The sequence below is a fragment of the Suricata suricatta genome, chromosome 1, assembly GCF_006229205.1.
Source record: "Suricata suricatta isolate VVHF042 chromosome 1, meerkat_22Aug2017_6uvM2_HiC, whole genome shotgun sequence".
Classification (NCBI taxonomy): Eukaryota; Metazoa; Chordata; class Mammalia; order Carnivora; family Herpestidae; genus Suricata; species Suricata suricatta.
The window spans coordinates 140,536,537-140,547,825 of record NC_043700.1 but is presented as its reverse complement, the minus strand read 5'-3'; the positions used below and the strand labels follow the sequence as shown (position 1 = coordinate 140,547,825).

Here is an 11,289-nt window from a genome sequence, read left to right as displayed (position 1 = left end):
AAAATAAGACAATGGAATTAATTTTCCTCAGGTTAGCCCTCACTCAGCAGCAGATCTTTAAGAATGGAAAGTGAGTTTATCTGATTTCAGACAAACCTGTCCCAGCCACTGCTACTGTGTTCCCTTCACTACCAATGAGAAGATCAGTGGGCTTACACATATGGATAGATAACCCATTGGTGAGTACAAATAAATAAAAAGATCTGACCAGATTTGGGGTAGGTTGAGATCAGAAGGTCATCTGGCCGGGTCTCAAATGACTCCACCTGGGACCACTCCTTGGCAATACCCCAGAAGACGGGGACTGCTGGGAGCTGTACTGGCCTTACTGGATGACACAGTCACAGTAAGGAAATGGTAAACGTAGCAGGCTCCTGCCACAGGGGCAGAAGCTGGCATCTCCTTCTGTTAACTCATTGCTTGTGTAAAATTAAGCCTGTTGCTATTGATTAGACCTCACAATGTTCCAAATCAGACCAATATTCTCCAGAAACCTCATGGGAGGAAGCATATCCCCACCTCTATGAAGAGGAAGATAAACAAGGCACTGCAGATGTTTGTCGAAAGGCTCTTCTATAGAGCTTCACAAACTTAAGACATGGAAATAAAGAGGGTTAAAGAACACAAAGATAATGTTTACCCTGGCCCGGAGAAAGCCTAACTTAGAAAATAGAAACAAACAAGAGCCAGGCATAAGCTACTGCGCATACATATGCCAATTTGGTGCCCATTGTGAGGATAGGTAAGAGTAGTTACAACTTAAACTCATATGCAAAGGCCGGCTGGTCTAGGGGCACCTATGGCACTAACACCTTCAACATCAAAGAACAAGGTTGACAAAAGCTTTACTTACTAACCATCTCGAATGTATTCTTCCTCTTGTGAGCCAAATAGAATGCCTCCTAGCCCTGTCTATGACTGAATTTTAGCATCATTGTTATAAAATGTGTTTGCTATCTGCTTCTCACTGAAAACATCTTGCTATCTTCTTAGTTGTAAGATTTACTACTGGTTCAAACAAATGTGTATGTTATTTGCTTTTCACTGAGTATCCTATTATCCTATGATGTGTAAGTTACCTCATTGTAATTAGAATAGTTTTAAAGAAATACCTCTGTAAAACCTGTTTCTGCACCCTTTTCAAAGCATCTTTATCACTGGGAATTATTTGTAAAAGTTCCACCTTTTGATGTCATAAGTCTTTAAATAAAGGCCCAAGACCTGGCTAAGGAGGAGATATAGGAGTTAGATGGAGATATAAGAAGATACAGGATACAGGAGATGGAGAAGATGGAATAAGAATGTCGGGGTGGGCCAATTAAGAAACTGTGCTGCGTGAGTATCTCTTCTTTGCTTGTCGTCCGCCTCTACCCCTTCAGGGAGCCCTGGACCCGCCTGAGCGGGCCTCTGGCAGGCTTCAGGCTCTGAGACATCAGCGCAGAGCTCAATGCTGGGCTTGAACTCACAAACCATGAGATCATGACCTGAGCTGCAGTTGGACGCCTAACCAACTGAACCACCCAGACGCCCCTCTGAATTCTGTTTTAAAAGATTTACCTGGTGATTGATGGCGGTAGGATGAGAGGAAGCAGAAAGAATAAATGGGTCTTTGGCATCTAGTCAGGCAATGGTACATTTGCTTGTACAAAAGCTAAAGTGATAGATTTGCCAAGAAGTGGCCAAAGGGCTAATGGGATTTTGGAATGGTAAGTGAGTTGGTACCATGCCCCAGAGGATCAGTCAGTAGGCATCCTATAACCACGGGCTTGTATTGTGCCTTGACAGCTGCAGATCCTATTGGCAGCAGACCAGGCAATGGTTGACACCTCCCATGATGCCACTCCTCTTGCTACCTACACTGTGAACTGTTCCCCAAAGGGCGGGACCTGGGATCATATAAAGGGAATGATGCAGTTGAGATTCTAATCTTTCCCTATAGCTCTATCAGTTTGTGGTGTCGATCAGGCACTTGTGGGGATGAGCACTGGGTGTCTTATGGAAAACAACTTGACAATAAGCTATAAAAAATAAATAAAATAAACATTAAAAATATTAACTACTGCAGTGCTGGCGGTTTCTGATTATGTGAAGATATTAATAACTGGATCCACCATAGATATGACAGTTATCTTCTTGTGATCAGGGTACCTAGTAGTCCAGGGGAAAGGAGGACACCCGTAAGTAGGAATTGTTTGCTGTGGTGTTGCTGGAGCGATAATAATAGTGCAGACAGAATTTTATGCATTTGGCATAAATGTGGGTGAGTGCAATCAGGAAGTGCTTGGCAGAATCTGAAGTGCTTTACAATGAGGGAAACAAATGAACTATATTTACGGAGACCATGGAACTTCAAAAAGATTGTATCCTGGTCTATTTCTTAATCACATTCAAAGCAGTCTCTCATAAGCTTAGCTTTTACAACATATGAACTTATGAAGTAGTTTTTTTCACCTAAAACTAAAAACAAAATCCTGCTCCCACCCCACACCCTTTTTAATAAACTGTCAGACAGAGAAAACAGATATTGCTTTAATATTTGGAGGGAACATTTGGTTGGATATTTACCAGGTTTCAGGAATCACTGCTATTTTAGTTCTTTTTTCCTCACTTCTTTTTTCTTCTTATCCTTCCTTTCTTTGTTCCGCACAAATCAAAAATACTTCTTATGCTTTTTTGATTCCAAGAGTTGCAGTTCAGAATATTGAAAAATCCTTAAGCTGGTGACAGATAATTAAGGTATTTTTTAAATAAGTTTTTTTTTTTGTTTTTAAGTTTATTTATTTATTTTGAGAGAGAGAGAGAGCATGCAGGGGAGGGGCAGAGAGAGAGAGGGAGAGAGAGTGAATCCTAAGAAGTCTCTGCATTGACAGAGCTGAACCTGATACAGGACTCGAACTCACAAACTCTGAGATCATGACCTGAGTTGAAGTCAAGAATTGGATGCTTAACTGACTGAGCCACCCCTAAAAAAAAAAAAATGTTTTAAAGTGCTCTTTGAAAGTAGAACTATTTTTAAGATGTTTCCATTAACGAATAATGTTATTCCAAGATTTTCACTACAGTTACAATTTTTAAAATATTCTAATGTTGTGTATTAATATAAGAATAAATAGGTTTGCTGATGTTGCAACAGAAATAAAAGAGATGAAATTTTAAGTTCAGTAAAACATAGCTTAGAAACCAATAATGAAGTATGTTCTAAGTTCTCATAATGGTACTCCACTAGAGAAAAGAACAACTTTTTAAAAAAATATATACTTTCAACATTTTTAACAAAAGTAAATACTGCTTTAAAAAGTAGCCATATAAATAATTTTTATTCAAAATATACAAAAACTCTCAAAACTCAAAATTTAAAAAGTGACCTCGTTAAAAAATGGACAAAAGATTGAACAGACACCTCAACAAGCAAGAACTGTAGATGACAAATAAATATATGAAAAGATGTTCAGTATTATATAACATTAGAAAATTGCAAATTACAATGATTGTGAGGTATACTACTACCATCTGTTACACATCTACAAATCCCAAACATTGAAAACACCAAGTAGTGATGAGGACGTGGAGTGTAAGGAACTCTTGTTCATTGCTGATGAGAATGCAAAATAATGTCGTCATTTTGGAAGAGATGTTGGCAATTTTTTATGCAACTATATATAATCTTAACATCTAGTCCAACAATCATGCTCCTAGGTATTTACCCAAATGAGTTAAAAAACGTATATACATACAAAAATTTGTACATGAATGTTTGTAGCAGCCATATTAATAATCGCTAGAAGTTGGAAGCAGCTAAGATGTCCATCAATAGGTGACCAGATAAACAAACGGCAGCCCATTCATACTATTAAATATTATTCAATAATAGGTAGAAACAAGCTATGAAACCATGAAAAGACATGGAGGAACTTTCCATTCATATTGCTAATTGAAGTCAGTCTAAAATAAATAAAGCTTGTGATTCGAACTACATGAGGATTTATTAGAACTCTATGTAATTTCTGTGCAATTTCTCTTTCTTTTTTTTTTTTTTTTAAGTTTCTTAATGTTTATTTTTGAGAGGCAGACCAACAGAGCATGAGCAGGGAAAGGGCAGAGAGGGAGACACAATCCAAAGCAGGCTCCAGGCTCTGAGCTGTGAGCACAGAGCCAGACGTGGGGCTCAAACTCATGGACAGTGAGATCATGACCTGAGCTGAAGTTGGACTCTTTACCAACTGAGCCACCCAGGTGCCCTCTGTGCAATTTATCTGTAAACCTAGGAATTATTTTTTAAAAAGTGTCTATTAAACAAACAAAAAGTAGTTTTGTAGAGATTCAATCACAACATAAATTTTGTGTACTATTTATTACCAGTTACTGTGGGTAATTTACATATGGTTTTGAAAGCTAATGGACTTTCCAAAGACAATAATAAAAAATATTACATATCTTTGCTGTTAAAATAGAGATTAACATTGCCAAATTTTGTGCTTGTTATTGGAAGATTTGGTATATACTAGAAGACATAACTGAATTTTGAAATATCCATAACATATTACATGAATCTCAATAAATGTTTCTTAGATATTCTGCCATGATATAACAAATCTTTCATGTAGTCGTTTTACGTTGTAGATTCTGGGTCTGGAGTTCTTTCTTGTCCAGCAAGAGAGTGGGACACAGGATTAAAAAGCCTGATGTCCAGGAGAAGACAAGAGCCCCGATTAAGGATCCTTGCTTTGTTTTTATTAGGATCAGAAGTCTTACAAGCTTGATGGCTGTGCACAAAAAGACAAAGAAATTGTGAACATATCATGGGAGTGAGGGAAAGAGGGTTTTGAAAATATGCAGTGTTGGGGGTTTGGGTTAAAACAAAACAAAATCCTGGTCTGCAGAAAGTTGTTTACAGCAGACTTGAGGCTTTACCTCGGTTACCCTAAACTGGCAGTAAGGGGACAGGAAAGACCTAGCAAGATACCTCAGGGTCAACAAGGCACCTTTCTTTTACTAATTAGCTCTGCCCTGGGCAATTTTGCCCAGCAGGGATCTGTAGTCCTATTTACCTGTTTACCTAATTTGGTCCTTCCTTCCTAAGAAAGCCCCTTTCTGCCATAGCAGTAATTTCGGGAAATTTCCTCCCTGAATACCTAATCTTGTTTACCTCATATACCTTTGTCTTATACTGGGGACTTTCCCTAACCTTAAAATATGTATTTACCTAACTAATCTTGTTTACCCAAACTTAACTGTGAACGTACTATGGCTTTCTAATTCTTTATGCCTTGCTAACCCATCAGTGCAAACTCAGGGAATTCCTAAACTTATTCCCCAAAATTTTAGTGCAATATAATCTTACATAAAGATGTAAAATAGGATTTAAATTATCCTTTATTTTAAGAAAATGGTTTAAAATGTAATCTATTTATCATGTTCAGAACCATTTCTATGTTTTATTATTAGCATAACTAATTGGAATGGCAATCAGTGTGATTTGTAGAGTTGATGTTATTTTGAAGACATTAGAAATCTAAGTTAAAAGTAATTTTCTTTTTCAATTTTTATTTTTTCATAAAACATTTCTTGGATTACCTTAGCTAGTAGTTAAAACCAAATGAACTGGTTTCATTGAAGATATGTATTTTGTATGATTTATAAATATATTAGTGCTATATTAGTGGGTGGAAATACATGTTTCCTAAAACTGTTTATTTTCATTTCTGGGATACACTATAACAAAAGATTATCAGATCATAAGAAGACTGAATATAAAAAATAAGTATTTCAATCATATTAGCAAAGACAGAGAACCCAGAGTATTTTTAAGGAAATATTTGTACTCTATAATAAAATTAGTCTCTATAATAAAATATGTAGAATAGGGGGACCTGGGAGGCTCATTTGGTTAAATGTCTGACTTTGCTTTAGGTCATGATCTCAGGGTTGGTGACTTTGAGCCCTGCATCAGGCTCTGTACTAATAGCTCATGGCCGGAGCCTGCCTCAGATTCTCTCTCTGCTCCTCCCCTACTTGCGTGCGCTCTCTCTCTCTCTCTCTCTCTCTCTCTCTCTCTCTCTCTTTCTCAAAAATAAATAAACATTTAAAAAATTTCTAAAAATATGTAGAATAATTAAAAATAATGTTTCCATGTTTTAACAACAATGACAAAGGTAGTTGATACTGTTCTAGAAAAAAAAAGACTCAAGAAAAAAACCAGTGAAATATTAAAAATGGAACTTATTCAAATCCTGATTTGAAAAATAGATTCAGGGGCAGCCAGGGTAGCTCAGTAGTTAAGCACCTCATTCTTGATTTTGGCCCAGGTCATGATCTCATGTTTGTGGGTTCGGGCCAGGCTGTTTGCATGGAGCCACCTTGGGGTTCTCTCTCCCTATCTCTCTGTCCCTCCCCTATTCATGGTCTCTCTCTCTCTCTCTCTCTCTCTCTCTCTCTCTCTCTCTCTCCTCACAAATACATTTTTAAAAAATTAAAAAATAGTTTCAAAAAATAACATTTTTACTTTTCATTTGTTTATTTAGCTCTGATTTCGGGAGAGAAGAGAGAAATTTGAGGAAGGAGGCAAAAGGCCTGACACTAATTTGTGATGAAACTATGGGTTCAGGGAAAGAGAGATGAGGTTTCTGGCTGCTTTTGTGAGAGTTTTCCTTGGTGCAATGGTGAGAACAAAGCTTGAAGAGTAAGTGAGAAAATAGAAGTGGTTGGCTTTTAACTTTGTGAAGCTTCTAGCCACACCCACACAGACGGTCACCTTGCAGTTTTTCTCCCAGAAGGTTATGGAAGCAGGTGATTGGGAAGATGAGTCCTTGCATGTCTCAGACATGGCGTTTTGTTCAGAGACCCCATATCTTAGTAGGCAGCATAAATTGTTAAACGACTATAGATACTACGGGTTTTGAATAGTCTTTCCACATAGTTTTAACCAAACAGTTGTCTTAATTTGATATCCCTGGACCAGCAGCATCAATATCAATTACAGATTTGAGAAATGCAAATTCATGGACCCCACCCCAACTCAATGAATCATAAACTCTAACGTATGGCACATAACTTGCATTTTACTTAGCCCTCTGGATGTTTCTGAAGTATGTTAAATTTGAAAATCATGGGTCTAACTCATTGCAAAGATCACATCAACAGATAAATTAAGCAGAGAAACTAATTGAGGACTAGTATCAATCCACTTAAAGCATTATAATAATATTTTTTTCAGCAATGTCACAATTGGAGTTATTTGTGAATGACTATATCACATATTAAGTCAGATTATATGACATCATACAGCTCTGTAAGGACAAGCTTAAGTAAAACCTGCCATTTGCAATTTCAGGCATAACCAATTCCATAAATACAACTTGGTTATAAATAGAAATCTTATTTAATTTTTACGCCTCTCATTCTATTAAGAATGGAACCATTGTTAATAATCTAGCCTATAATTTTACTAGTCATGGTTGTTTTCAAAAATAAAAAGAAATCAGATTTATTCTTTTTCTGGGGCTTACCAGAAAAAGGGACTCACCTAATAGTTTTCCCTTTCATTTTTATGAGACATTACCACTGTCTTATATTACTAGCTAACATGGATTGAACGTTACCATGTGCCAAATACTGCCTCAACCCTTAGACAACTATATACAGTCAACAAAATTATAATCTATATTTGGTATATAAGGAAATATTATCACAGAAATGATAAGAAATGCACACAACACCTTTCATCTAGAATGTAAGAGAGCCATGATGATTGTCCCAGAATTCATACTACTCGTTTTTCTAAATAATATTCTAACATTCTTTTTCATTTTGTTTGTTTAAATCAGGCTTACTGAACATAATGTATACAGAGTAAAATTCACTATCTTTTATGGGTCAGTTACTACCCTTAATTCATTCTTTTCCTTTACAAAGTTCTCCAAGTGGGATCCCCAGACTAGCAGTGTTAGTGAAACCTGGAAACTTGTTGGTCTACTTCAGTCTTACTGAATCAGAAACTTGGGAGGGGATGAGATCCAAAGCATGTTGTCATATTTGCTTAAGTTCACATCGACAGTGATAAATCATGTTAGTAGTTTATATCCTTGATATGCTGAAGGGAAAATAGCACTTGACCTTTGTACTGTGCCTTCCCAAAAGACTCAACGTTGAGGAAACATCAGACAAATACCAAATGAGAGACATTCTACAAAATGCCTGAAAGTTACTCCTCAAAGTCATCAAGGTCATCAAAAAAGAATAATAAACTGTTACAGCTATCAGAATAACTCTTCTTCAGACATAAGACATAAGAACTAAAATATAACCTGATATTTTAGATAGAATCCTGAAACAGAAAAAAAGACACTAAGTAAAAACTAAGAAAATCTAATCAAATATGGACTTCAGTAATAATAATGTATCAGTACTGATTGATTCACTGTAACAAATGCATGATACTAACACAAGATGTTAATAGAAGAGAAAATTGGGTGTGGGGTATATGAGAAATCTATGGTCACAATTTTTCTATAAATATGAATTTTCTGTTCTAAGATTAAAAGGCTATTAAACAATGAGATAATAATTTAACTTAAAAATTAGAAAAAGAATACTATATCAGAATAAACTCCATGTATGCAGAACTCAATTATGAAGTAAGAGCAGAAAATTAAAGAGTAGTTAGAGTAAAAAAACAAAAGCAAACAACTTTTTCATTTAAAATTAAGATTCAAATTGAATAAAACAAAGGAAAATGGACTAAGTTAAAAAATATCACATATATAAACAGTGTTGCAAATTAGAACAAGTGATTTATGAAATGAAAATGATGAAGACATTTATGAATACCTTTGTTTTTGCCAGTAAATTAAGGCATACATGAAACGGAGACATCCCTGACAAATATAATTTTAATCACTGAAAAATATGATTTTAATCCCCAACAAATAAAAAGAAAACATCAATAACATGATTTTGATTATGTTTAATTAATTATTATTAAAGGCTATATTATAATATTAAGAAACATAATAATTTAATAAGCAATTAAATTATACTATAGTCTTTAAAGAAACTTAATAAGCTATTTAGTATTTTAGAGAAAGTTAAGTATCAGATTTGACAGTTTCACAGGAGAGGTCTATTTATTTTTCAAAGAAAAAATAATTGTTGATAATAATTTGTTTTCTAAGTTTATTTACTTTGAGAGAGAGAGAGAGAGGAAGAGGGGCATAGAGAGAGGAGGAGAAAGAATCCCAAGCAAGCTCCATGCTGTCAGCACAGAGCCTGATGCAGGACTCAATCCAACGACCTTGAGATTATGACCTGAGCTGAAATTAAGAGTCCACGGCTTAACTGACTGAGCCACCGAGGCACCCTGATGTTTTAATTTCTGATGGTGTTACAACTGATATTCTCTTAAGTTCCAGTAGAAGGAGGTAAAACTTAAGGATTCTTAATGGAAGCATCAGAGAAGAAACATCGGGGAGACCCAGACTTCATGATTTATGTTAATTCCACATACTTTTGTGAAAGATGTTACAAGTCTTGAGGAAGTTCCAAGGTTTGTTTTTTAGGTTAGGTGTTTTCCAACCAATATTTGAATTTTGTGGTAGCAAAGCAATGTTAAATGAATAGATTGGGGCACCTGGGGGCCTCAGTCCTTAAGTGTCTGACTCTTGGTTTTGGCTCAGGTCATGCTTTCAGGGCTTGTGAGTTTGAGTTCCACATGGGGCTCTGTGCTGACAGTGCAGAGCCTGGTGGGGATTCTCTCTCTCTCTCTCTCCCACCCTCTCTCTCTCTCTCTCTCTCTCTCTCTCTCTCTGTCTCTCAAAAAAAAAAAAAAAATAAATAAATAAATAAATAAATAAATAAACGGCCTAGGGAAACTACAAAGTACTACCACTTCTCCCTTCCACTTCCTTCTCCTCTTCTTCTTTCAGTCTCTGTCTCACACACACACACACACACACACACACACACACACACACACACACATCCAAAGGAGACTAAATCCCCCTTTACCCTATAGATTTGAGAAGGGACAATAGATCTATTTTTATTTTGATTCCTTTCTTTTCAGAAGGCAGTATCACCTTTGATCATTAAGTGCTACCAAAAAGCAACATAATATGGTTATATAAATAAATGTAAAATGGAAAGACTAAATAGGTCCTGCAATAAATTATATTTAGTTAGGTAGACAAGGACTCTATATCTGGACTGAAATAATATTAAACAGACTTATTCGAATTTTCTGAAAAGTAACCTGTCAAACAATAAAGATCATAGCGAAATATTTTAATACATATAATCAAATACATGAATACATACAATCAACTATATGACTTTATCATATGAATTTTTTATCTTTGCTGAAAAATAAACATGCCCCGGCCCACGGGGTCCTTCAACAGGGAACCTTGGAGGAGGGAACAGGTGAATGGATGGGACAAGAGACACAAAGAATGGGAGCAAGACAGAGATCTGATCAAGCTCCGACGTTTATTCAAAAGGGGGTTGTTTATATACACAACCAGGGGGAAAGAAAAAAGTGGGAAAGGGGGAAAGAATGTGGGGGAAGGCACACAGTATCAGGGACCTGTTAACAAATGTTGACAGATGGTAATCTTCCTGGGACCAACAGGTATTTACGACTCTTCAGGAACTAACAGCTATTTACAACCTGCTTGCTGCTTATTTGGCTGTAACATTCCACCAGAGTTAGTCAATACTGTTTTAACTTTTCCACCAGAGTTCTTTAACTCTTTCTTTGGCTCCCGGCAAAACATACTAATTTTATTTGTCTAGATATTTCTATCATCAATGAATCAGATTGTAGATATTTAAAATCATTAGGTACTAGACCTCAAAATGCACAAATAAATTTATTACCTAAATACATGCCCTTATTTGTTTCCTTAAGTTTATGTCAAGGTTATGGGGTTAGGGGTGAATAGCTAATTCAATTTTACTTCCATTTACATTTTAAGTGCTGTAAGTTGCTAATGAAACAGTGATGTCTGTCCTTGCCCTCAAATAATTCATAATCTAGAAGGGAAGACAAATACATAAGTAGGTGTTTAAAACATGGTGCCAATATATGCATGGTGCCAATGCTGATTATGTGAAAATTAAACACTGCCAAAAGACCTTAAAGAAAAGTCACTTAAACAGTGGAGAGGAAGTGGTGACAAAGCAGGGGTAGGCTAGGAAGAGCAGGGATGTATTGAAATAACATAACATGAAAATATTCCAGGTGAAGGAAATAACATGCATAGGGATGGAGGGGTTGAATGAAGCATTCTTGAA

The 11,289-nt window shown here is 36.0% G+C and overlaps 1 protein-coding gene across 1 annotated transcript in view; it reads right to left on the bottom strand.

Moving 5' to 3' along the window:
• The window catches only part of LOC115301877 (sulfotransferase 1 family member D1-like), a 78,215-nt gene extending 71,392 nt beyond the window's left edge, over positions 1 to 6,823 (bottom strand). Inside the window, exons 1-2 of the mRNA XM_029951883.1 lie at positions 6,736 to 6,823; positions 209 to 328 (exon numbers count right to left, since the gene is read on the bottom strand). Coding sequence (XP_029807743.1) covers positions 209 to 328; positions 6,736 to 6,823 — 208 coding nt within the window. The remainder of the gene's footprint in view (positions 1 to 208; positions 329 to 6,735) is intronic.
• Positions 6,824 to 11,289: the final 4,466 nt, after the last annotated feature.